Source organism: Panulirus ornatus, chromosome 59 (assembly GCF_036320965.1).
Source record: "Panulirus ornatus isolate Po-2019 chromosome 59, ASM3632096v1, whole genome shotgun sequence".
NCBI classification, from domain to species: Eukaryota; Metazoa; Arthropoda; class Malacostraca; order Decapoda; family Palinuridae; genus Panulirus; species Panulirus ornatus.
The window spans coordinates 27,451,228-27,476,607 of NC_092282.1; the positions used below are offsets into that span (position 1 = coordinate 27,451,228).

Genomic DNA, 25,380 nt, shown 5'->3' on the forward strand with positions numbered 1-25,380 from the left:
GCCACAAACCTACATTCACTTAGAACCAATCACTTTCCTCTCTTCCTACACGTACACATGCCTTACATCCTCGATAAAAACTTTTCACTGCTTCTAACAACTTGCCTCCCACACCATATATTCTTAGTACCTTCCACAGAGCATCTCTATCAACTCTATCATATGCCTTCTCCAGATCCATAAATGCTACATACAAATCCATTTGCTTTTCTAAGTATTTCTCACATACATTCTTCAAAGCAAACACCTGATCCACACATCCTCTACCACTTCTGAAACCACACTGCTCTTCCCCAGTCTGATTCTCTGTACATGCCTTCACCCTCTCAATCAATACCCTCCCATATGATTTCCCAGGAATACTCAACAAACTTATACCTCTGTAATTTGAGCACTCACTCTTATCCCCTTTGCCTTTGTACAGTGGCACTATGCAAGCATTCCGCCAATCCTCAGGCACCTCACCATGAGTCATACATACATTAAATAACCTTACCAACCAGTCAACAATACAGTCACCCCCTTTTTTAATAAATTCCACTGCAATACCATCCAAACCTGCTGTCTTGCCGGCTTTCATCTTCCGCAAAGCTTTTACTACCTCTTCTCTGTTTACCAAATCATTTTCCCTAACCCTCTCACTTTGCACACCACCTTGACCAAAACACCCTATATCTGCCACTCTATCATCAAACACATTCAACAAACCTTCAAAATACTCACTCCATCTCCTTCTCACATCACCACTACTTGTTATCACCTCCCCATTAGCGCCCTTCACTGAAGTTCCCATTTGCTCCCTTGTCTTACGCACTTTATTTACCTCCTTCCAGAACATCTTTTTATTCTCCCTAAAATTTAATGATACTCTCTCACCTCAACTCTCATTTGCCTTCTTTTTCACCTCATGCACCTTTCTCTTGACCTCCTGCCTCTTTCTTTTATACATCTCCCACTCATTTGCATTTTTTCCCTGCAAAAATCGTCCAAATGCCTCTCTCTTCTCTTTCACTAATAATCTTACTTCTTCATCCCACCACTCACTACCCTTTCTAATCAACCCACCTCCCACGCTTCTCATGCCACAAGCATCTTTTGCGCAAGCCATCATTGCTTCCCTAAATACATCCCATTCCTCCCCCAAAAACAAATTGAGGACCTCACACATGCTTTAAACAGTCATATACAGTAATAGCTTTCACCAGAAAGATGTGAGCATCTCACACAAGTGCCAAATTATTATATAAGAAAAATCAATGACTATAATGCAAAAAAAAATAGAAAAAATGGAATTATAATTACTAATACCACAGAAATTTCGGTCATAGATAGTGGGCTTAATCCAGAAATTCCGTCCTAGAGTGACCAAAAGTTAAGAAAGGTTTACAGTCTTTTCAGTGAAATGATAGATTGATAGTCAAAAGTAAGTTATATTATTATTGCAGGCATGCCAAGGAAATTTGCGGAGGGGGTAGTTGGTGGGATGTCTGATAAATTCTTGGTGGGGGCAGTTGTAAAAGTTTGTAAAAGCTTTTGGGAAAAGATATACCATGGATGGGAAGAGTCTGTTGAAAGTTAGAGAGCTTGGAAAAGGAATTCATGTGAGGAAATGCTAAGAGGGATTAGGGGAAGATTGGCAAAAGATAAGATTAGATATTACTAAGGGTTTGTGTGAGGAATGGAAATTATTTAGGGAAGCATTGCTTTCAAGCTTTAGATAATAACATTAGGTAAAAGTAGTTGGCAGTAGCATTAGGTAGAACTAGTCAGTTGGAATTTCAGGTAGGAGCCTCTGCAAACAATGCGCTAGACTTGCCTTATGTCAGTGGCCTGTTAAGGCTGAGGCACTAAAGACTAAGAAGCAGCACTGGACTTCACTGGTTATGGAGACTCTGTTGCCATGGCCACCCCCTTAAGGGAGTTTTAGTTGGGAACAGGCATCAGAGATATAGATAGATATCTGTGCTTGCATGTGTGAGAGAAGTATTGGGCCGGAGGAGGGTGAGAGAGAATAGCAAGTGGTGTGCTGAGGAAGTTAAGATGCTTGTGAAAGAGAAAAGAGAGGTGTATGGGCATTATTTGCTGGACAGGAGTTCATGTGATATGGGAGATATGCAAAAGAAAGTGGTGAAGGGTCAAGAGGACAGTGCAGAGGCTGAAAAAGAGGGTTAAGGAGAGTTGGTGTGAGAGTATTAGCAAATTTCAGGAATAAGGAAATGTTTTTAAAGGAGTTCATTAGTGTGAGAAAAGCAAGAGAACAAATGGGAATATCATTGAAAAGGGCAAATGGGGAAGAAGTAACAGGTAGTGATGAGCTGAGATGAGATGGAGCATTTTGATGGATTGTTGAATGTGTTTGCATATAGGGTGGCAGATGTGGGATGTGTTGGACATAGAGGAATGTGAAGTGAGAAAATAATGGTCAGTGATTTGGTGAGAAGTAAAGAGATGGTAAAAGCTTTGTGTAAGATGAAATGCAGAAAAGTGACTGGAATGGATAGAATTACATTTAGATTTCTTAAGAAAGGAGGTGACTGTGTTGATTGGTTAGTTAGGAATTTCTGTGTAAGTAAAAGCTCTTGGTGAGGTGCCTATAGTGCTATTGTATAAAGACAAGGAAATAAAAGTGAGTGTTCAAATACTTGCTACATATTCCTTGCTTGCCATAGAAGGTGACTAAGAGAAGCAAGAATGGGGGCTGGAAAACCTTCCTTTCTTGCATTTCTTTTTCCAAAAAAGTTTGAACAATGGAGGAGCCAAGTGAGGAGTGCTCATCTTCAAAGGCTCAAGCTTGGGTGTCTGAATGTTTTTGGATGTAACCATCCAAAGAGAAGGGAGAAATATGTAGTATGCTTGCTTAAAGAACCAGAATGTTGTAGCTCTAAGGGGAACACAGCTTAAGGGTAAGGGGGAAGAATGGTTTGGGAATATTGTAGGGTTAAAGTCAGGGGTTAGTGTGATGGCAAGAGATAAGTAAGGGTTAGCACTTCTGCTAAAGGGGTTGTGGGAATGTGTGAAAGAGTGTAAAGAAGTGAGTTCCAGCTGATGTGGGTAAGAATGAAAGTGGATTATGAGAGATGGGTGATTGTTATTAATGATTATTGGGAAGGGTTTTGTTCATTTGGGAAGATTATGATGCTTTGAAGGTATGGGAAACACTTAAGAAATCAACAGAATCCCTGAGAACCTTACCTAACTAATAGTGGAGAGAGCTATACTGCTCTGGAAAAATGTAAGTTGTAAGAGTAAGGAAAGCACTTTTGGAAATCAAGAGACCTTGTGAAAATTTACCTGAGACTAGGGAGTGCTATGCCAATCACTTTAAAGAGGCTCATCATTAGATTATTAGGTACAGTACCTTCCAGTAAAGTGGTACTCTGAGTGAAACCAGTTATATCAAGAGAGTACAGCTTAATGTTTTTTAATATACTGGTCAATATTTGTGATGTCAAAGAAGCCTGTATGAGATTTTCACCCTCATGTTATGTAATAATTTTTTGAAGCTATGTCACTCTTACAGAATGATAGTTATGACTTGTTTGTGACATAAACTTTGACAAAAAAATCCACTTGCATTGAAACAGACTGGTGAGATTACTAAAAAAAGATTTCGTATGAAAACTTGTAATCTGTGAGAACATCATTTTATGTGTTTTAGCATATTATTGTAATTAGTAATATTTTACTTCATATTTGGATTATTGTATTGTATAGCTTAATGCCTAATTGTTTGCCATGTTGGTTTAGAGTTGATTTGTAGTTCATATTTGTTTCAGTCTGTTTTTGATGCCTTGTGTCCTGTTGAGTCAATGAGGTCTCGTCGTCGATTGTGTGTGGTGCTAGTGACTCAGGATGACCCAGCCCATGACCCAAGTCGGGCAGCATTGCGAGAGTATGCTCTTGGTGATCAAGCTCGAGAGAGGGACCGTGTCCGGTACACATACCTCTTTAGGGAGAAGCAAGTAGAATTTATGAATGCTCTTACAGCAGGTATGGAATAATCTTGGGATATGAATCTTGTATGATTAAAAGGTGCAACTATGGGGACTGAAGTGAGTAGCAGGGTGAAGAAGGAAGCTAAGATCTGGGGTCCATTAACTTTTGACCTCTCAGTAGAGTTTTCTGTTTACTCCCTATGAGCCCCAAGTTGCATAAAAGCTCTCTTATCCTTACAAAACAAGAAATAAACAATATAGAAGTACAGTTGTAAAGTTTCTCATGTAAAGTCCATGGAAATATCTTTGTGCCATCATTATGATAGATAAGATAGTGTTGTCACTAGTTTTGTTTTATCATGATATTTTTCTGCTTTATATATTGATGAAATTATTAAGATTTTGTTGTTCCCTTATATTCAATGTAATATGTACTTGTACTTTATGAATAGCATTTATAAATATATTATCCCTGTATGTAGATACAATATATTATGTAGATACAATATATTATCCCTGGGGATAGGGGATTAAGAGTACTTCCCACGTATTCCCTGCGTGTCGTGGAAGGCGACTAAAAGGGGAGGGAGCGGGGGGCTGGAAATCCTCCCCTCTCGGTTTTTTTTTAATTTTCCAAAAGAAGGAACAGAGAACTGGGCCAGGTGAGGGTATTCCCTCAAAGGCCCAGTCCTCTGTTCTTAACGCTACCTCGCTAATGCGGGAAATGGCGAATAGTTTGAAAGAAAGAAAATAATGTAAGCAAAAGTTAGGAAATTTTGGCTTTGGTGTCAGCATCTACACAAACTGTGTAGTACTTCCCTCTCTTGTGCCTAGAGGGTAAAGAAGCATGACATATCCTGTGAAGGGATTCAGCACCTTTATGACCTAACTTCCACACACCTTCCTGGAGTATAGCATTGGACTATGATAGTAAATCGTGATTCATCAGTATACAGGTGTAGAGGTTACCCTGGCACTGTATGTATTTGGGTTGAATGTTTGAAGGCTTTAGGAGAGGGTAGAAGGAATATTAAGTCTGCAAGAAGTGAGTGTGTTTGAAGGTATCATAGTCCTGTCTGTGTAGTATGGCTGTTTACCCATAAATGCAGAATAAAGGAAGAAGGTGGATGCACTGGAAACGATATTCCTGAGGAGCATATGTGGCATGAAGTTGGGTGCTCACGTAGGGAATGAATGTCAGAGAGGTGTAGTAGTGAGATTGTTATGATTGAGAGTGCCAGCTAGTGTGTGTGCTGAAATGGTTTAAACATATGGAGAGGATGAATAGAGAGACAAACAAAGAGGATTTGTATGTAGAAAGTGGAGGTAGCACGGACAAAGGGCAGATTGAAGAGTAGGTGAAAGGATTGGGTAAATGATTCTTTGGGGTATTTTATCTGTGTCCCTGTAATCCTCAACTTCCCCATGTATCATATCCTATGTGAGATCATGAGACATCAACACATAATAATGATACTTTTGCTTTATTCATGATCAGTTATGAATTGATGAATGGGGAAATTTTTTTAGTGGGAGGTTGTTATTGATATTTATGGATCACTGATGGGGCAAAACCTCTGAGGGAATTTCAGAATAAGAAAGGAATAATGAAATTATCCGCCGGTGCCTGAAACAGTTTTCTTAATAACCTTTTATGAACAGTAAAAGGCGTAAAAGAATACTATTTATATATTATTTATTAATTTTGCTTTGTCGCTGTCTCCCGCGTTAGCGAGGTAGCACAAGGAAACAGACGAAAGAATGGCCCAACCCACCCACATACACATGTATATACATACACGTCCACACACGCAAATATACATACCTATACATCTCAACATATACATATATATACACACACAGACATATACAAATATACACATGTACATAATTCATACTGTCTGCCTTTATTCATTCCCATCGCCACCTTACCACACATGGAATATCAACCCCCTTCCCCTTCATGTGAGCGAGGTAGCGCTAGGAAAAGACAACAAAGGCCCCATTCGTTCACACTCAGTCTCTAGCTGTCATGTAATAATGCACCGAAACCACAGCTCCCTTTCCACATCTAGGCCCCACAGAACTTTCCATGGTTTACCCCAGACACTTCACATGCCCTGGTTCAATCCATTGACAGCACATCGACTCCGGTATACCACATCGTTCCAATTCACTCTATTCCTTGCACGCCTTTCACCCTCCTGCATGTTCAGGCCCCAATCACTCAAAATCATTTAAACTCCATCTTTCCACCTCCAATTTGGTCTCCCACCTCTCCTCGTTCCCTCCACCTCTGACACATATATCCTCTTGGTCAATCTTTCCTCACTCATTCTCTCCATGTGACCAACCATTTCAAAACACCCTCTTCTGCTCTCTCAACCACACTTTTTATTACCACACATCTCTCTTACCCTATTATTACTTACTCGATCAAACCACCTCACACCACATATTGTCCTCAAACATCTCATTTCCAGCACATCCACCCTCCTGCTCACAACTCTATCCATAGCCCACGCCTCGCGACCATACAACATTGTTGGAACCACTATTCCTTCAGACTTAGCCATTTTTGCTTTCCGAGATAATGTTCTCGACTTCCACACATTCTTCAAGGCTCCCAGAAGTTTCGCCCCTTCCCCCACCCTATGATTTACTTCCACTTCCATGGTTCCATTCTCTGCCAAATCCAGTCCCAGATATCTAAAACACTTCACTTCCTCCAGTTTTTCTCCATTCAAACTTACCTCCCTGTTGACTTTGACCCTCAACCCTACTGTACCTAATAACATTTCCTCCCAACTTTCTTCTTTCACACACTTTACCAAACTCAGTCACCAGCTTCTGCAGTTTCTCACATGAATCAGCCACCAGCGCTGTATCATCAGCAAACAACAACTGACTCACTTCCCAAGCTCTCTCATCCACAACAGACTGCATACTTGCCCCTCTTTCCAAAACTCTTGCATTCACTTCCCTAACATCCCCATCCATAAACAAATTAAACAACCATGGAGACATCACACACCCCTGCCACAAACCTACATTCACTTAGAACCAATCACTTTCCTCTCTTCCTACACGTACACATGCCTTACATCCTCGATAAAAACTTTTCACTGCTTCTAACAACTTGCCTCCCACACTCCCTCCTGCCTCTTTCTTTTATACATCTCCCACTCATTTGCATTATATCCATGCAAAAATCGTCCAAATGCCTCTCTCTTCTTTTTCACTAATAATATTTCTTCTTCATCCCACCACTCACCAACCTTTCTAATCTGCCTACCTCCCACACTTCTCATGCCACAAGCATCTTTTGCGCAAGCCATTACTGCTTCCCTGAATACGTGTCATTCCTCCCCCACTCCCCTTACATCCTTTGTTCTAACCTTTTTCCATTTTGTACTCAGTCTCTCATGGTACTTCCTCACACAGGTCTCCTTCCCAAGCTCACTTACTCTCATCACTCTCTTTACCCCAACATTCTCTCTTCTTTTCTGAAAACCTCTACAAATCTTCACCATTGCCTCCACAAGATAATGATCAGACATCCCTCCTGTTGCACCTCTCAGCATATTAACACCTATCAATTAACATGTAATCCAATAACGCTCTCTGGCCATCTCTCCTACTTACATACATATACTTATGCATTTTTTTTTTTTTTTCCAAACTATTCACCATTTCCCGCATTAGCAAGGTAGTGTTAAGAACAGAGGACTGGGCCTCTGAGGGAATATCCTCACCTGGGCCCCTTCTCTGTTCCTTCTTTTGAAAAAAAAAAAACGAGAGGGGAGGATTTCCAGCCCCCCGCTCCCTCCCCTTTTAATCACCTTCTACGACACACAGGGAATACATGGGAAGTATTCTTTCTCCCCTATCCCCAGGGATAATACTTATGTATATCTCTCTTTTTAAACCAGGTATTCCCAATCACCAGACCTCTTTCAGCGCACAAATCTACAAGCTCTTCACCATTTCCATTGACAACACTGAAGACCCCATGTACACCAATTATTCCCTCAACTGCCACATCACTCACCTTTGCATTTAAAGCACCCATCACTATAACCCGGTCTCGTGCATCAAAACTACCAACACACTCACTCAGCTGCACCCAAAACACTTGCCTCTCATGATCTTTCTTCTCATGCCCAGGAGCATATGCACCAATAATCACCCATCTCTCTCCATCCACTTTCAGTTTTACCCATATCAATTTAGAGTTTACTTTCTTATACTCTATCACATACTCCCACCACTCCTTTTACAGGAGTATTGCTCCTCCTTTCTTTGCTCTTGTCCTCTCACCAACCCCTGACTTTACTCCCAAGACATTCCCAAACCAATCTTCCCCTTTACCCTTGAGCTTCATTTCACTCAGAGCCAGAACATCCAGGTTCCTTTCCTCAGACATTCTACCTATCTCTCCTTTTTTCTCATCTTGGTTACATCCACACACATTTAGACACCCCAATCTGAGCCTTCGAGGAGGATGAGTACTTCCTGCATGACTCCTTCTTCTGTTTCCCCTTTTAGAAAGTTAAAATACAAGGAGGGGAAGGTTTCTAATATATATGATAATATAGAAAAATTTATTTTGTGAGATTTACTGCACTGATTATTAATGGAGATGACTGGGACAAGGGGTTTTACTGGACACCACCTGCTTAAGGTTACACGACATCAACAGAATACTGTTGGTAATATTATTGCCTATGGACAAAAGGCTTACATTCTCACAGTAGAACTTTTCATTACAAAGGATTCCACCCTTTCCCCACTACTGACTGCATTGTAGTCTGGAGCTGCAGGAGCCCTGTAAAGGATCCAGGGTTATATGACATGAATGAATACAGAAACTTTGACAAAGTACATAGAAATCCCATGAGTAAAGGGGAGGGATTTGAATGACGAATTACATGCGAAGGGATGTTCCGAACTGCTTGGTGCCAGTTTTTTCTGCTTGACTTTTGAAGTGCCCCTTTAGCCATCTAAGAGATACATCATAGATGTGTAAAGCATTCTATATGGAAGATTTTGCATGAGTGTGTTGTTAGATGGCATCTTTTGTAACTTTTTTCTGTTATGAGTAGATATGATATGTTCCCTACTTTTTAAAATGGCTTACCTTTCTGAGTTACTGTAGCACCACACTGTAAAACTAAAGTGGATTACCATTTTCATTATGTACTTTAAGAATGTTCTTTATAAGACTATGACTGTCCCTCTATCTCTCTATCCCTATCCCTTCGGGAACTCCCATTAAGGGGATGGCCACAACAAAAGAGTCTCCACTTACTCTTGTACTTACATGCTGCCCTTGCATGTATCATGCCATGCATTCTTCCCCATTCTCTCCCTTCAGTACTGTTCCACTCTGTTCCCTCATGTCACATGCGGTTGTCATCTCTCACTATTCCCTTTAATCATACCATCACACACTCTCCTTGTAAACTTCCCATCTAGTGTTCTTTCCACATGCACAAACCACCTCAAAGTATTATGTTTCACCCACTCTACCACTCTAGACTTTATTCCCATTGCATTCCCTGCCATAACTGTGTATTTGCAACATCAGCATGTGTTCCAGGTTCAGGCTCACCTGTTGAAACCAATCACCACATAGTTATCCTGTGGCGTAAGGACCAAAACCACTTGAAGTATGAATGGCTCGAGGAAGGCTGGGAGGTGGAACCAGAAAAACACAATACCTCTCGGGAGGCTCTTAGAGCTGCTGTTCAGAGACTGCTCCATTCCAATGAACCTATGCCCTTTGAAACAGTTGTTCAGGTTGGTACAAATAAGGAATATTATGAAACTAGTGACGAAAAGTATTTATATTCATGTGTTTTCCTTTGTGATATTAAACATCCATTTGTGTATATCTAGATGTATTCCATTGTACATTTCATAAAAGGATGGCTCTTGCATAATCTTTTCTAAAAATTGTTTGTGGCACATCCCCTAACTGTCACAAATGCTTACTATACTCTTTAGGAAAATTCGAAAGCCTGTACAATGTAAATGCAAGGATAATTGTTGGCATCCTACAGTAGGATGTATCCTTTCCAATATGTGCTAATGTATGATGACAGAGTGGCAGTGACATAATTCCTTTAGTCTGTCTCTCTACATAATTTTCAAAAAATTTCTGCTCTGGTGATTTAGAAATTATTTTTCTGTCTTTTCTAAACCTTCACTTCAGTATATTTTTTATGGATGAGTTGGTGAGGGAGGTAAACACAAGAGTTTTGGAGAGAGGAGCAAGTATGCAGTCTGTTGGGGATGAGAGAGCCTGGGAAGTGAGTTAGTTGTTGTTAGCCGATGATATAGCGCTGGTGGCTGATTCAAGTGAAAAACTGCAGAAGTTGGTGACTGAGTTTGAAAAAGTATGTGAAAGGAGAAAGTTGAGAGTAAATGTGAATAAAAGCAGGGTTATTAGGTTCATCAGAGTTGAGGGACAAGTTAGTTGGGATTTAAGTTTGAATGGAGAAAAATTGGAGAAAGTTAAGTGTTGTATAGATCTGGAAGTGGACTTGGCAGGGAATGGAACCAAAGACGCAGAAGTGAGTCATAGGGTTAGGGGAGGGGATAAAGTTTTTGGGAGTGATGAAGAATGTGTGGAAAAAAAATTATTTTGGAGAGCAAAAGTGGGTATGTTTGAAGGAACAGTAGTTCCACAAAATTATATGGTTGCAAGGCATGGACTATAGTGATAGTTGTGCTGAGGAGGGTGGATGTGCTGGAAATGAAATGTGTGAGGACAATATGTTATGTGAGGTGGTTTGATCAAGTAAGTAATGAAATGGAAAGAGAGATGTTTGGTAATAAAGAGGGTGTGGTTGAGAGAGAAGAGGGTGTGTTGAAATGGTTTGGACATATGGAGAGAATTAGTGAGAAGAGGTTGACAAAGAGGGTATATGTGTCAGAAGTGGAGTGAACAAGGAGAAGCAGGACACCAAATTGGAGGTTTGGATGGTATTGCAGTTGAATTTAACAAGAAGGGGGATGACTGAGTTGTTGATTGGTTAGTGAGGTTATTCATTTTATGTATGGATCATGGTGAAGTGCCTGAGGATTGGCAGAAAGCATGTACAGTACCATTGTGCAAAGGCAAATGGGATGAAGGTGAGTGGTCAAACTACAGAGGCATAAGTTTGTTGAGTATTCCTGGAAAGTTGTATGGGATGGTATTGATTGAGAGGATGAAGGCATGTACGGACCATCAGATTGGGGAGTAGCAGTATGGTTTCAGAAATGGTAGAGGATGTGTGGATCAGATGTTTGCTTTGAAGAATATATTTATATTATTTTATTTTTGACATTGCTATGTCACTGTCTCCCGCGTTTGCGAGGTAGCGCAAGAAAACAGACGAAAGAAATGGCCGAACCCACCCCCATACACATGTATATACATACACGTCCACATACGCAAATATACATACCCATACATCTCAATGTACACATATATATACACACACAGACACATACATATATACACATGCACACAATTCACACTGTCTGCCTTTATTTATTCCCATCGCCACCTCGCCACACATGGAATAACATTCCCCTCCCCCCTCATGTGTGCGAGGTAGCACTAGGAAAAGACAATAAAGGCCCCATTCGTTCACACTCACTCTCTAGCTGTCATGCAGTAATGCCCGAGACCACAGCTCCCTTTCCACATCCAGGCCCCACAGAAGTTTCCATAGTTTACCCCAGACGCTTCACATGCCCTGATTCAATCCATTGACAGCACATCGACCCCGGTATACCACATCGATCCAATTCACTCTATTCCTTGCCTGCCTTTCACCCTGCTGCTTGTTCAGGCCCTGATCACTCAAAATCTTTTTCACTCCATCTTTCCACCTCCAATTTGGTCTCCCACTTCTCCTCGTTCCCTCCACCTCCGACACATATATCCTTTTGGTCAATCTTTCCTCACTCATTCTCTCCCTGTGCCCAAACCATTTCAAAACACCCTCTTCTGCTCTCTCAACCACACTCTTTTTATTTCCACACATCTCTCTTACCCTTACATTACTTACTCGATCAAACCACCTCACACCACATATTGTCCTCAAACATCTCATTTCCAGCACATCCACCCTCCTGCTCACAACTCTATCCATAGCCCACGCCCCGCAACGATACAACATTGTTGAAACCACTATTCCTTCAAACATACCCATTTTTGCTCTCCGAGATAATGTTCTCGACTTCCACACATTCTTCAAGGCTCCCAGGACTTTTGCCCCCTCCCCACCCTATGATTCACTTCTGCTTCCATGGTTCCATCCGCTGCCAGATCCACTCCCAGATATCTAAAACACTTTACTTCCTCCAGTTTTTCTCCATTCAAACTTACCTCCCAATTGACTTGACCCTCAACCCTATTGTACCTAATAACCTTGCTCTTATTCACATTAACTCTTAACTTTCTTCTTTCACTCACTTTACCAAACTCAGTCACCAGCTTCTGCAGTTTCTCACATGAATCAGCCACCAGCGCTGTATCATCAGCAAACAACAACTGACTCACTTCCCAAGCTCTCTCATCCACAACAGACTGCATACTTGCCCCTCTTTCCAAAACTCTTGCATTCACCTCCCTAACAACCCCATCCATAAACAAATTAAACAACCATGGAGACATCACACACCCCTGCCGCAAACCTGCATTCACTGAGAACCAATCACTTTCCTCTCTTCCTACACGTACACATGCCTTACATCCTCGATAAAATCTTTTCACTGCCTCTAACAACTTGCCTCCCACACCATATATTCTTAGTACCTTCCCCAGAGCATCTCTATCAACTCTATCATATGCCTTCTCCAGATCCATAAATGCTACATACAAATCCATTTGCTTTTCTAAGAATTTCTCACATACATTCTTCAAAGCAAACACCTGATCCACACATCCTCTACCACTTCTGAAACCACACTGCTCTTCCCCAATCTGATGCTCTGCAATGCCTTCACCCTCTCAATCAATACCCTCCCATATAATTTACCAGGAATACTCAACAAACTTATACCTCTGTAATTTGAGCACTCTTATCCCCTTTGCACAATGGCACTATGCAAGCATTCCGCCAATCCTCAGGCACCTCACCATGAATCATAAATACATTAAATAACCTTACCAACCAGTCAACAATACAGTCATCCTCTTTTTTAATAAATTCCACTGCAATACCATCCAAACCTGCTACCTTGCCGGCTTTCATCTTCCGCAAAGCTTTTACTACCTCTTCTCTATTTACCAATTCATTTTCCCTAACCCTCTCACTTTGCACACTACCTCGACCAAAACACCCTATATCTGCCACTCTATCATCAAACACATTCAACAAACCTTCAAAATACTCACGCCATCTCCTCACATCACCACTACTTGTTATCACCTCCCCATTAGCGCCCTTCACTGAAGTTCCCATTTGCTCCCTTGTCTTACGCACTTTATTTACCTCCTTCCAGAACATCTTTTTATTCTCCCTAAAATTTAATGATACTCTCTCACCCCAACTCTCATTTGCCCTCTTTTTCACCTCTTGCACCTTTCTCTTGACCTCCTGTCTCTTCCTTTTATACATCTCCCACTCATTTGCATTTTTTCCCTGCAAAAATCGTCCAAATGCCTCTCTCTTCTCTTTCACTAATAATCTTACTTCTTCATCCCACCACTTACTACCCTTTCTAATCAACCCACCTCCCACGTTTCTCATGCCACAAGCATCTTTTGCGCAAGCCATCACTGCTTCCCTAAATACATTCCATTCCTCCCCCACTCCCCTTACGTCCTTTGTTCTCACCTTTTTCCATTCTGTACTCAGTCTCTCCTGGTACTTCCTCACACAAGTCTCCTTCCCAAGCTCACTTACTCTCACCACCCTCTTCACCCCTACATTCTCTCTTCTATTCTGAAAACCCATACAAATCTTCACCTTCGCCTCCACAAGATAATGATCAGACATCCCTCCAGTTGCACCTCTCAGCACATTAACATCCAAAAGTCTCTCTTTCGCGCACCTGTCAATTAACACGTAATCCAATAACGCTCTCTGGCCATCTCTCCTACTTACATACGTATACTTATGTATATCTCGCTTTTTATACCAGGTATTCCCAATCACCAGTCCTTTTTCAGCACATAAATCTACAAACTCTTCACCATTTCCATTTACAACACTGAACACCCCACATATACCAATTATTTCCTCAACTGCCACATTATTCACCTTTGCATTCAAATCACCCATCACTATAACCCGGTCTTGTGCATCAAAACCACTAACACACTCATTCAGCTGCTCCCAAAACACTTGCCTCTCATGATCTTTCTTCTCATGCCCAGGTGCATATGCACCAGTAATCACCCATCTCTCTCCATCAACTTTCAGTTTTACCCATATTAATCGAGAATTTACTTTCTTACATTCTATCGCATACTCCCACCACTCCTGTTTCAGGAGTAGTGCTACTCCTTCCCTTGCTCTTGTCCTCTCACTAACCCCTGACTTTACTCCCAAGACATTCCCAAACCACTCTTCCCCTTTACCCTTAAGCTTCGTTTCACTCAGAGCTAAAACTTCCAGGTTCCTTTCCTCAAACATACTACCTATCTCTCCTTTTTTTCACATCTTGGTTACATCCACACACATTTAGACCTAATCTGAGCCTTGTAGGAGGATGAGCACTCCCCGCGTGACTCCTGTTTCCCATTTTAGAAAGTTAAAATACAAGGAGGGGAGGATTTCTGGCCCCCCGCTCCCGTCCCCTCAAGTCGCCTTCTACGACACGTGAAGAATGCATGGGAAGTATTCTTTCTCCCCTATCCCCAGGGATAATAGATATATATATACATATGAAAATGTGAATGTAGGTGAATGCAGTGAATGTAGGTTTGCGGCAGGGGTGTGTGATTTCTCCATTGTTGTTTAATTTGTTTATGGATGGGGTTGTTAGGAAGGTAAATGCAAGAGTTGTGGAAAGAGGGGCAAGTATGAAGTCTGTTGGGGATGAGAGAGCTTGGGAAGTGAGTCAGTTGTTGTTCGCTGATGATACAGCGCTGGTGGCTGATTCATGTGAGAAACTGCAGAAGCTGGTGACTGAGTTTGGTAAAGTGTGTGAGAGAAGAAAGTTAAGAGTAAATGTGAGTAAGAGCAAGGTTATTAGATACAGTAGGGTTGAGGGTCAAGTCAATTGGGAGGTAAGTTTGAATAGAGAAAAACTGGAGGAAGTACCATGGAAGGAGAAGTGAATCATAGGGTGGGGGAGGGGGCAAAAATCCTGGGAGCCTTGAAGAATGTGTGGAAGTCGAGAACATTATCTCGGAAAGCAAAAATGGGTATGTTTGAAGGAATAGTGGTTCCAACAATGTTGTATGATTGCAAGGCTTGGGCTATGGATAGAGTTGTGAGCAGGAGGGTGGATGTGTTGGAAATGAGATGTTTGAGGACAATATGTGGTGTGAGGTGGTTTGATCGAGTAAGTAATGTAAGGGTAAGAGAGATGTGTGGAAATAAAGAGTGTGGTTGAGAGAGCGGAAGAGGGTGTTTTGAAATGGTTGGTCACATGGAGAGAATGAGTGAGGAAAGATAGACCAAGAGGATATATGTGTCAGAGGTGGAAGGAATGAGAAGTGGGAGACCAAATTGGAGGTGGAAAGATGGAGTGAAAAAGATTTTGAGTGATCAGGGCCTGAACATGCAGGAGGGTGAAAGGCGTGCAAGGAATAGAATGAATTGGAACGATGTGGTATACCGGGGTCGACGTGCTGTCAATGGATTAAACCAGGGCATGTGAAGCGTCTGGGGTAAACCATGGAAAGTTCTGTGGGGCCTGGATGTGGAAAGGGAGCTGTGGTTTCGGTGCATTATTACATGACAGCTAGAGACTGAGTGTGAACGAATGTGGCCTTTGTTGTCTTTTCCTAGCGCTACCTCGCACACATGAGGGGGGAGGGCGTTGTTATTCCATGTGTGGCGAGGTGGCGATGGGAATAAATAAAGGCAGAAAGTATGAATTATGTACATGTTTATATATGTATATGTCTGTGTGTATATATATGTGTACATTGAGATGTATAGGTATGTATATTTACTTGTGTGGACGTGTATGTATATACATGTGTATGTGGGTGGGTTGGGCCATTCTTTCGTCTGTTTCCTTGCGCTACCTCGCTAATGCGGGAGGCATCGACAAAGCAAAATGAATAAAATAAATATACTTGTACATATTCATACTTGCTGCCTTCATCCATTCCCGTCGCTTTTATTATGACAGGGAATCTGAGTTGATGTATGTGGTGCATGCCCTTTTCCTATTACCTTTCCCTTTTAAGATTTCCACTTTTAAGAATTTTTGACTACAAAGATCAAGGAAGCTCAAATTTATTATCACTACTTTTCTTTTATAAGAAAGTCCAGTAATTTTACCTTTTCAACTCGCAAGACTGTGGATGGGCATGTTTTTTACCCATGTTTTGTGGATTTGAAAAAAAAAATCATTAATGAGCTGCAAACTAGTTTTTGAAAAAATGAACAGGCTTTCCATCTCGAGACCGAAATGTGTTTGTGACTTTATCATGATTGATGATTGTGAAATTTGTTCTGATATACTTGTAAGGTTATTAGTAATATGTATTAATCTGATTTCAGGAACTGTTTGATGAGCATGCTCAGGGTATTGTTTGGAGAATCATAAATAAACTTGTCTCTGTGCAAGATTATTTGAGGTAGGTAAATAGCCATACACGAAAATTGCGTGGATGTTAACTGAATGAGTTAGATCGATTGTTGAATCAACTGATGTGAATGAACATAATGTATATATGATTTTCCTGAAATTGTGTCAAAAGTTATGATGATATGATTTTAAATATTTTGATAAAGGGATGAAAATTAATGTTCCAATGACAGATATGTAATTCTGTTGAATATACCTGGTGAGGTGTATTGGGGATTGGTGATTGAGATTGCATGCCCAAAATATTGATTTCGGAAAAGAAATGTGACTTTCAGAAAATAGAATATGTGTGGAGATGTTTGTTTAGAAGAGTTAGCATAGGAAATAGTTGAACATGGAGAAAGCATGTGATGCAGTTGATAGAGATGCTTTGTGGAGAATGTTAGGAATATTTAGGTTAAATGGAAAGTTACTAGATGCTCTTATTTTTTTACCACATGTATGAGGCATGTGTGCAAGTACAAAGTGAGGAGGGTTAGTGATTCCTGATGAGTATGAATCTTTGTCAGAGTTGTATGATGACACAATGGCTGTTTAATCTGATTATGAGTTTGTAAATGGAGGTAAATTCAAAGGCCTTAGAGTAATGGGTGGGTTTATAGTGTGCTGGGGATGTTGGAACATGGGAGATGAATTATTGGTCTTTGCAGGTGATATGTCTTTGTTGGTATGTGCTTTGATTAAGCCCAACATTGTATGTCCTGCCACTACAGGTATTGTAAATGGGACATCGTTTCACCACCCTTGCAGAATAGCTCAAGACGTTCATTTTGGATACTTCATATGCATAGAATAAGCATCCCTGTGGAGATGAGAGTCTGGTTAGACTGTGGATCCCATACTTATATAAACCTTCATATTAATTAGGAAAACCAATGACTGTTTTAAGGGCTGTGACTTGGTATTGCTGAATAATAGGAAGTTCAGATTTTGAATATATGTGGAGTAGGCTGATACAGGTATTGTGGAATACAGTTCTTTGTTGAATTTATGAACCCCTTACTTTTTTCTATTTTAGCTCTTGGTGAATCATTGGGTAGTGAATAGGCTCGTGTTTGTTTATGAGTTTGCAATATCCATGAGTTTGTCTATGCTTATATTTTTGTATCTAGGATACCTTGATTATATGATAACTAATGACAAATGAAACAGTGAGGGATAGGCTATAGTTTGATGTGGATAAGCATCATTTAGTCTGAAAGAGGGTAATTGTTACCATTTATCACATAATATAAACTCATTTGATCAGTGAAATTAACAGTGATGATGAATGGTAGAACTTAGATGGGTTGCCACAAGGGGATTAAAGTGATTTCAATATGCATTATATAGAGATTTTTTACCAACAAGTAGAGCATAAATTGGTATGACCATAGTGTTTTCTATACCCGGAAGTATATAAGATGAACTAGGCATTTGGGAGTAATGCATGTATGATATATATTTTAATCACAATAGTTTTCAGACATTGAAGATGGAAGGTAATATGATGGAGTTAAGAATAATTGATATTAGAATGTTGATTATTGGGTGATAAGTAATGATGTTTCATTACCTTTGCTTGTTTAAAGTATATAGTTGTACATTTGTCTTGGTCAGTGTTGTTGTATAGAGAACATTTAATAGGACTAAAGATTGATTGATTTTTGATATGAAAAGAGCTTTTGTATTTGATACATATTTCTCTGTTCTTAACGCTACCTCGCTAATGCGGGAAATGACGAATAGTTTGAAAGAAAAAAGAATTTGGATAACCCAAATGTTGCAGTGCTACCTTTCAGCTACTGTTCAAGTCTCAGCCCAGAATGATATAGTGATTCTGATGATTTTTGTTTACTTTCAGAGATAATGTGACTCAAGATGACATACTTCCTGCTGTCTCCATCCTGGTAACTGTGCTGTTCATTGTAGCAGGAGGATACATCATGTCTTATTTAGTGTAAGTCAAAAAAAGATATATTAGCATTGTGATGGTCCTCTTGATTTGAATTGTATTAACTGTGGCAGCAGCCATATTTTATTTGGACATTCAGTTAGGATACTTGGAAAATCACTTGCGATATCCAGATCCCTTTTTCACTAAAACTTGAAGAGTGTTTGGTAAAGTATTGATCTTAAAAATCTTACAGAACATATGTGAAAGTATTATTTATATTTATTTATTAATTCATTCATTTATCATACGTTGTCACTGTCTCCTGCGTTAGCAAGGTAGCGCAAGGAAACAGACGAAAGAATGGCCCAACCCACCCACATACACATGTATATACATACACGTCCACACACACACACATATACATACCTATATATTTCAATGTTTTTTTTTTTTTTTTTTTTTTTTTTTTTTTTTTTTTTTTTTTTTTGCTGTCTCCCGTGTTTGTGAGGTAGCGCAAGGAAACAGACGAAAGAAATGGCCCAACCCACCCCATACACATGTATATACATACGTCCACACACACGCAAATATACATACCTACACAGCTTTCCATGGTTTACCCCAGACGCTTCACATGCCTTGATTCAATCCACTGACAGCACGTCAACCTCGGTATACCACATCGCTCCAATTCACTCTATTCCTTGCCCTCCTTTCACCCTCCTGCATGTTCAGGCCCCGATCACACAAAATCTTTTTCACTCCATCTTTCCACCTCCAATTTGGTCTCCCTCTTCTCCTCGTTCCCTCCACCTCCGACACATATATCCTTTTGGTCAATCTTTCCTCACTCATTCTCTCCATGTGACCAAACCATTTCAAAACACCCTCTTCTGCTCTCTCAACCACGCTCTTTTTATTTCCACACATCTCTCTTACCCTTACGTTACTTACTCGATCAAACCACCTCACACCACACATTGTCCTCAAACATCTCATTTCCAGCACATCCATCCTCCTGCGCACAACTCTATCCATAGTCCACGCCTCGCAACCATACAACATTGTTGGAACCACTATTCCTTCAAACATACCCATTTTTGCTTTCCGAGATAATGTTCTCGACTTCCACACATTCTTCAAGGCTCCCACAATTTTCGCCCCCTCCCCCACCCTATGATCCACTTCCGCTTCCATGGTTCCATCCGCTGCCAGATCCACTCCCAGATATCTAAAACACTTCACTTCCTCCAGTTTTTCTCCATTCAAACTCACCTCCCAATTGACTTGACCCTCAACCCTACTGTACCTAATAACCTTGCTCTTATTCACATTTACTCTTAACTTTCTTCTTTCACACACTTTACCAAACTCAGTCACCAGCTTCTGCAGTTTCTCACATGAATCAGCCACCAGCGCTGTATCATCAGCGAACAACAACTGACTCACTTCCCAAGCTCTCTCATCCCCAACAGACTTCATACTTGCCCCTCTTTCCAAAACTCTTGCATTTACCTCCCTAACAACCCCATCCATAAACAAATTAAACAACCATGGAGACATCACACACCCCTGCCGTAAACCTACATTCACTGAGAACCAATCACTTTCCTCTCTTCCTACACGTACACATGCCTTACATCCTCGATAAAAACTTTTCACTGCTTCTAACATTTTGCCTCCCACACCATATATTCTTAATACCTTCCACAGAGCATCTCTATCAACTCTATCATATGCCTTCTCCAGATCCATAAATGATACATACAAATCCATTTGCTTTTCTAAGTATTTCTCACATACATTTTTCAAAGCAAACACCTGATCCACACATCCTCTACCACTTCTGAAACCACACTGCTCTTCCCCAATCTGATGCTCTGTACATGCCTTCACCCTCTCAATCAATACCCTCCCATATAATTTGCCAGGAATACTCAACAAACTTATACCTCTGTAATTTGAGCACTCACTCTTATCCCCTTTGCCTTTGTACAACGGCACAATGCACGCATTCTGCCAATCCTCAGGCACCTCACCATGAGTCATAAATACATTAAATAACCTTACCAACCAGTCAACAATACAGTCACCCCCTTTTTTAATAAATTCCACTGCAATACCATCCAAACCTGCTGCCTTGCCGGCTTTCATCTTCCGCAAAGCTTTTACTACCTCTTCTCTGTTTACCAAATCATTTTCCCTAACCCTCGCACTTTGCACACCACCTCGACCAAAACACCCTATATCTGCCACTCTATCATCAAACACATTCAACAAACCTTCAAAATACTCACTCCATCTCCTTCTCACATCACCACTACGCGTTATCACCTCCCCATTTGCGCCCTTCACTGAAGTTCCCATTTGCTACCTTCAATGTATTTTTTTTTTTTTTTTTTTTTTTTTTTTTTTTTTTTTTTTTTTTTTTATACTTTGTCGCTGTCTCCCGCGTTTGCGAGGTAGCGCAAGGAAACAGACGAAAGAAATGGCCCAACCCCCCCCCCCCATACACATGTACATACGTCCACACACGCAAATATACATACCTACACAGCTTTCCATGGTTTACCCCAGACGCTTCACATGCCTTGATTCAATCCACTGACAGCACGTCAACCCCTGTATACCACATCGCTCCAATTCACTCTATTCCTTGCCCTCCTTTCACCCTCCTGCATGTTCAGGCCCCGATCACACAAAATCTTTTTCACTCCATCTTTCCACCTCCAATTTGGTCTCCCTCTTCTCCTCGTTCCTTCCACCTCCGACACATATATCCTCTTGGTCAATCTTTCCTCACTCATTCTCTCCATGTGCCCAAACCATTTCAAAACACCCTCTTCTGCTCTCTCAACCACGCTCTTTTTATTTCCACACATCTCTCTTACCCTTACGTTACTCACTCGCTCAAACCACCTCACACCACACATTGTCCTCAAACATCTCATTTCCAGCACATCCATCCTCCTGCGCACATCTCTATCCACAGCCCACGCCTCGCAACCATACAACATTGTTGGAACCACTATTCCTTCAAACATACCCACTTTTGCTTTCCGAGATAATGTTCTCGACTTCCACACATTTTTCAAGGCTCCCAATATTTTCGCCCCCTCCCCCACCCTATGATCCACTTCCGCTTCCATGGTTCCATGTGGTTCCTTCAATGTATACATACATATATACATACACAGACATATACATTTCTTTTTTTTCTTTTAAACTATTTGCCATTTCCCGCGTTAGCGAGGTAGCGTTAAGAACAGAGGACTGGGCCTTTTTTGGAATATCCTCACCTGGCCCCCTCTGTTCCTTCTTTTGGAAAAAAAAAAAACGAGAGGGGAGGATTTCCAGCCCCCCGCTTCCTCCTCTTTTAGTCACCTTCTACGACATATACATATATACACATATACATAGTGCTAGGAAAAGACTACAAAGGCCACATTCGTTCACACTCAGTCTCTAGCTGCCATGCATAATTCTCACCGAAACCACAGCGCCCTTTCCACATCCAGGCCCCACAAGACATTCCATGGTTTACCCCAGACGCTTCACATGCCCTGGTTCAATCCATTGACAGCACGTCGACCCCGGTATACCACATAGTTCCAGTTCACTCTATTCCTTGCACGCCTTTCACCCTCCTTCATGTTCAGGCCCCGATCGCTCAACTTCTTTTTCACACCATCCTTCCACCTCCAATTCGGTCTCCCACTTCTCCTCATTCCTTCCACCTCTGACACATATATCCTCTTTGTCAGTCTTTTCTCACTCATTCTCTCCATGTGACCAAACCATTTTAAAACAACCTCTTCTGCTTTCTCAACCATACTCTTTTTATTACCACACATCTCTCTTACCCTTTCATTACTTACTCGACCAAACCACATCTCGCCACATATTGTCCTAAAACATCTCATTTCCAACACATCCAACCTCCTCCGCACAACTCTATCTATAGCCCACACCTCTCAACCATATAACATTGTTGGAACCACTATTCCTTCAAACATACCCATTTTTGCTTTCCAAGATAATGTTTTTGACTTCCACACATTCTTCAACACTCCCAGAACTTTCACCCCCTGCCCCACCCTATGATTCACTTCCGCTTCCATGGTTCCATCCGCTGCCAGATCCAACCCCAGATATCTAAAACACTTCACTTCCTCCAGTTTTTCTCCATTCAAACTTACCTCCCAGTTGACTTGTCCCTCAACCCTACTGTACCTAATAACCTTGCTCTTATTCACATTTACTCAGCTTTCTTCTTTCACACACTTTGCCAAACTCAGTCACCAGCTTCTGCTGTTTCTCACATGAATCAGCCACCAGCACTGTATCATCAGCAAACAACAACTGACTCACTTCCCAAGCTCTCTCATCCACAACAGACTGCATACTTGCCCTTCTTTCCAAAACTCTTGCATTCACCTCCCTAACCACCCCATCCATAAACAAATTAAACAACCATGGAGACATCACACACCCCTGCTGCAAACCTACATTCACTGAGAACCAGTCACTTTCCTCTCTTCCTACACGTACTCATGCCTTACATCCTCGATAAAAACTTTTCACTGCTTCTAACAACTTGCCTCCCACACCATATATTCTTAATACCTTCCACAGAGCATCTCTATCAACTCTATCATATGCCTTCTCCAGATCCATAAATGCTACATGTCACTAATCCATTTGTTTTTCTAAGTATTTCTCACATACATTCTTCAAAGCAAACACCTGATCCACACATCCTCTACCACTTCTGAAACCACACTGCTCTTCCCCAGTCTGATGCTCTATACATGCCTTCACCCTCTCAATCAATACCCTCCCACATAATTTCTCAGGAATACTCAAAAAACTTATACCTCTGTAATTTGAGCACTCTTTTTTATCCCCTTTGCCTTTGTACAATGGCACTATGCAAGCATTCTGCCAATCCTCAGGCACCTCACCATGAGACATACATACATACATTAAATAACCTTACCAACCAGTCAGCAATATAGTCACCCCCTTTTTTGATAATTTCCACTGCAGTACTATCCAAACCCGCTGCCTTGCTGGCTTTCATCTTCTGTGTTTTTTTGGGTTTTTTTCATACTATTTGCCATTTCCCGGGTTAGCGACATAGTATTAAGAACAGAGGACTGAGCCTTTGAGGGAATATCCTCACTTGGCCCCCTTTCTTCCTTCTTTTGGAAAATTAAGTAACAAGAGGGGAGGATTTCCAGGCCCCCACTCCCTCCCCTTTTAGTCGCCTTTTACGACACGCAGCAAATATGTGGGAAGTTTTCTTTCCCCCCTATCCCCATACGTATATGTTGAAATGTATAGGTATTTATATGTGCATGTGTGGGCATTGAAGTATATACATGTATATGTGGGTGGGTTGGGCCATTCTTTTGTCTGTTTCCTTGCGCTACCTCGCTAATGTGGGAGACAGCGACTAAGTATGATGAAATAATGAATGTGCGTGTGTGAGTGTTTTTGTATATACATGTGTCTATGAGTGGGTTGGGCCATTCCTCGTCTCTTTCCTTGTGCTACTTCGCTAATGTGGGAGACGGCGATTAAGTATAATGGAAATGAAAAATATATGTGTATATATCTTTCACATTGTCTCTATGAAGTGAATCAGGTAAAAAGAGGTATTTTGTATCCCTTATCACTGAACTAATTGAAGAGAGACATTGAGAGAAAAGAATTATCTTCAGTGTTACTCCTGGATATGAATCTTCATCGAAGGATTATATTTTAATTTCTTGGCTTCGTCTTTTTGAAAGTTTTTCTTGTAACTCTCATCCTTCATATGGGTATGTTCTCACGCTCACGGGACAGTCTGCAAAGGAAATGCTGGTCTAGAAAGTTGGAAAACCTTTAATTCTCCGAGACAGTGTCCTGTGATCTTTTTTTCCTGGTGTATTTCCCATTCTTTAACTTTCTCTTTTCAAAAAGAATTTCTGCCAACTGTCACTGCTTTAGGGTTGACACCCATGGTCTGTAAATTCTTAAGCTATCAGGCAACCAGAAGACGATCAGTGACCTCATCTGTGTGGCAGTGTCTGGCTGGCCAAAGGTGGGCCCAAATCGAATGAGCTGCCACAGCCCTGGTTCAGTTGATAAAGAAGACTGGGGTGGCCATCCCTTCCTCACGAGAAAAATTGAGGGAGAAGGCTATAACCCAGATCTTCCATGACTGTCTCCTAGGAAATCCCCTGTGCTTGCAGGACACTGCTTTGGTAAAAGAATTTTTCAGAATTCAAACCCACCATTTAATGAAACATGTTTTTGTTTTGCAGGAAACTTGAAGAAGAACGTGTGGCAAATTCTGAATCAACTTTTGTGGACCAGAATGGGAAAGTGACACCTCAACCACAGCTTCGAGTGCATGAGCTACGCGGAGAGACATATAATGGTCTTATTCGCATGTTGAAGCCAGGCTGCCGTACAGTTGTGATGCTGTGTGACTCAGAGAGCAAGTCTAAGCTTATGCCAAAATTCCATAAAGCTTGTTGGCCATACAGGAAGTAAGACTATAACTGTTTCATTACTGAACATTTGTGTCATTAGAAGTTAAGCTTATTGGCTATTAAGGAACTAGAAAATTGGATAGAAAGTTTAGCATAGAGGAAGCTATTCTGCCCACAAGTTTTAATCTTTGTGAGTCAAAGAATCATGCTCAGACACAACCACTCACCATCTTTAGAGATCATTGAATGATTCTAAACTCTAAAGAGAAAAACATTATCCCTAACCTAATCACTAAATAGCAGACAGCAGACT

At 41.0% G+C, this 25,380-nt stretch overlaps 1 protein-coding gene across 2 annotated transcripts in view; it reads left to right on the forward strand.

The window, feature by feature from the left end:
• The window catches only part of l(3)80Fg (dnaJ homolog subfamily C member 16 l(3)80Fg), a 93,026-nt gene that overhangs the window by 48,097 nt on the left and 19,549 nt on the right, over window positions 1–25,380 (forward strand). For both annotated transcript variants that reach the window (XM_071696583.1, XM_071696582.1), the window contains exons 9-13: window positions 3,777–3,990; window positions 9,538–9,737; window positions 16,622–16,698; window positions 18,553–18,648; window positions 24,897–25,124. In XM_071696583.1, coding sequence (XP_071552684.1) covers window positions 3,777–3,990; window positions 9,538–9,737; window positions 16,622–16,698; window positions 18,553–18,648; window positions 24,897–25,124 — 815 coding nt within the window. The remainder of the gene's footprint in view (window positions 1–3,776; window positions 3,991–9,537; window positions 9,738–16,621; window positions 16,699–18,552; window positions 18,649–24,896; window positions 25,125–25,380) is intronic.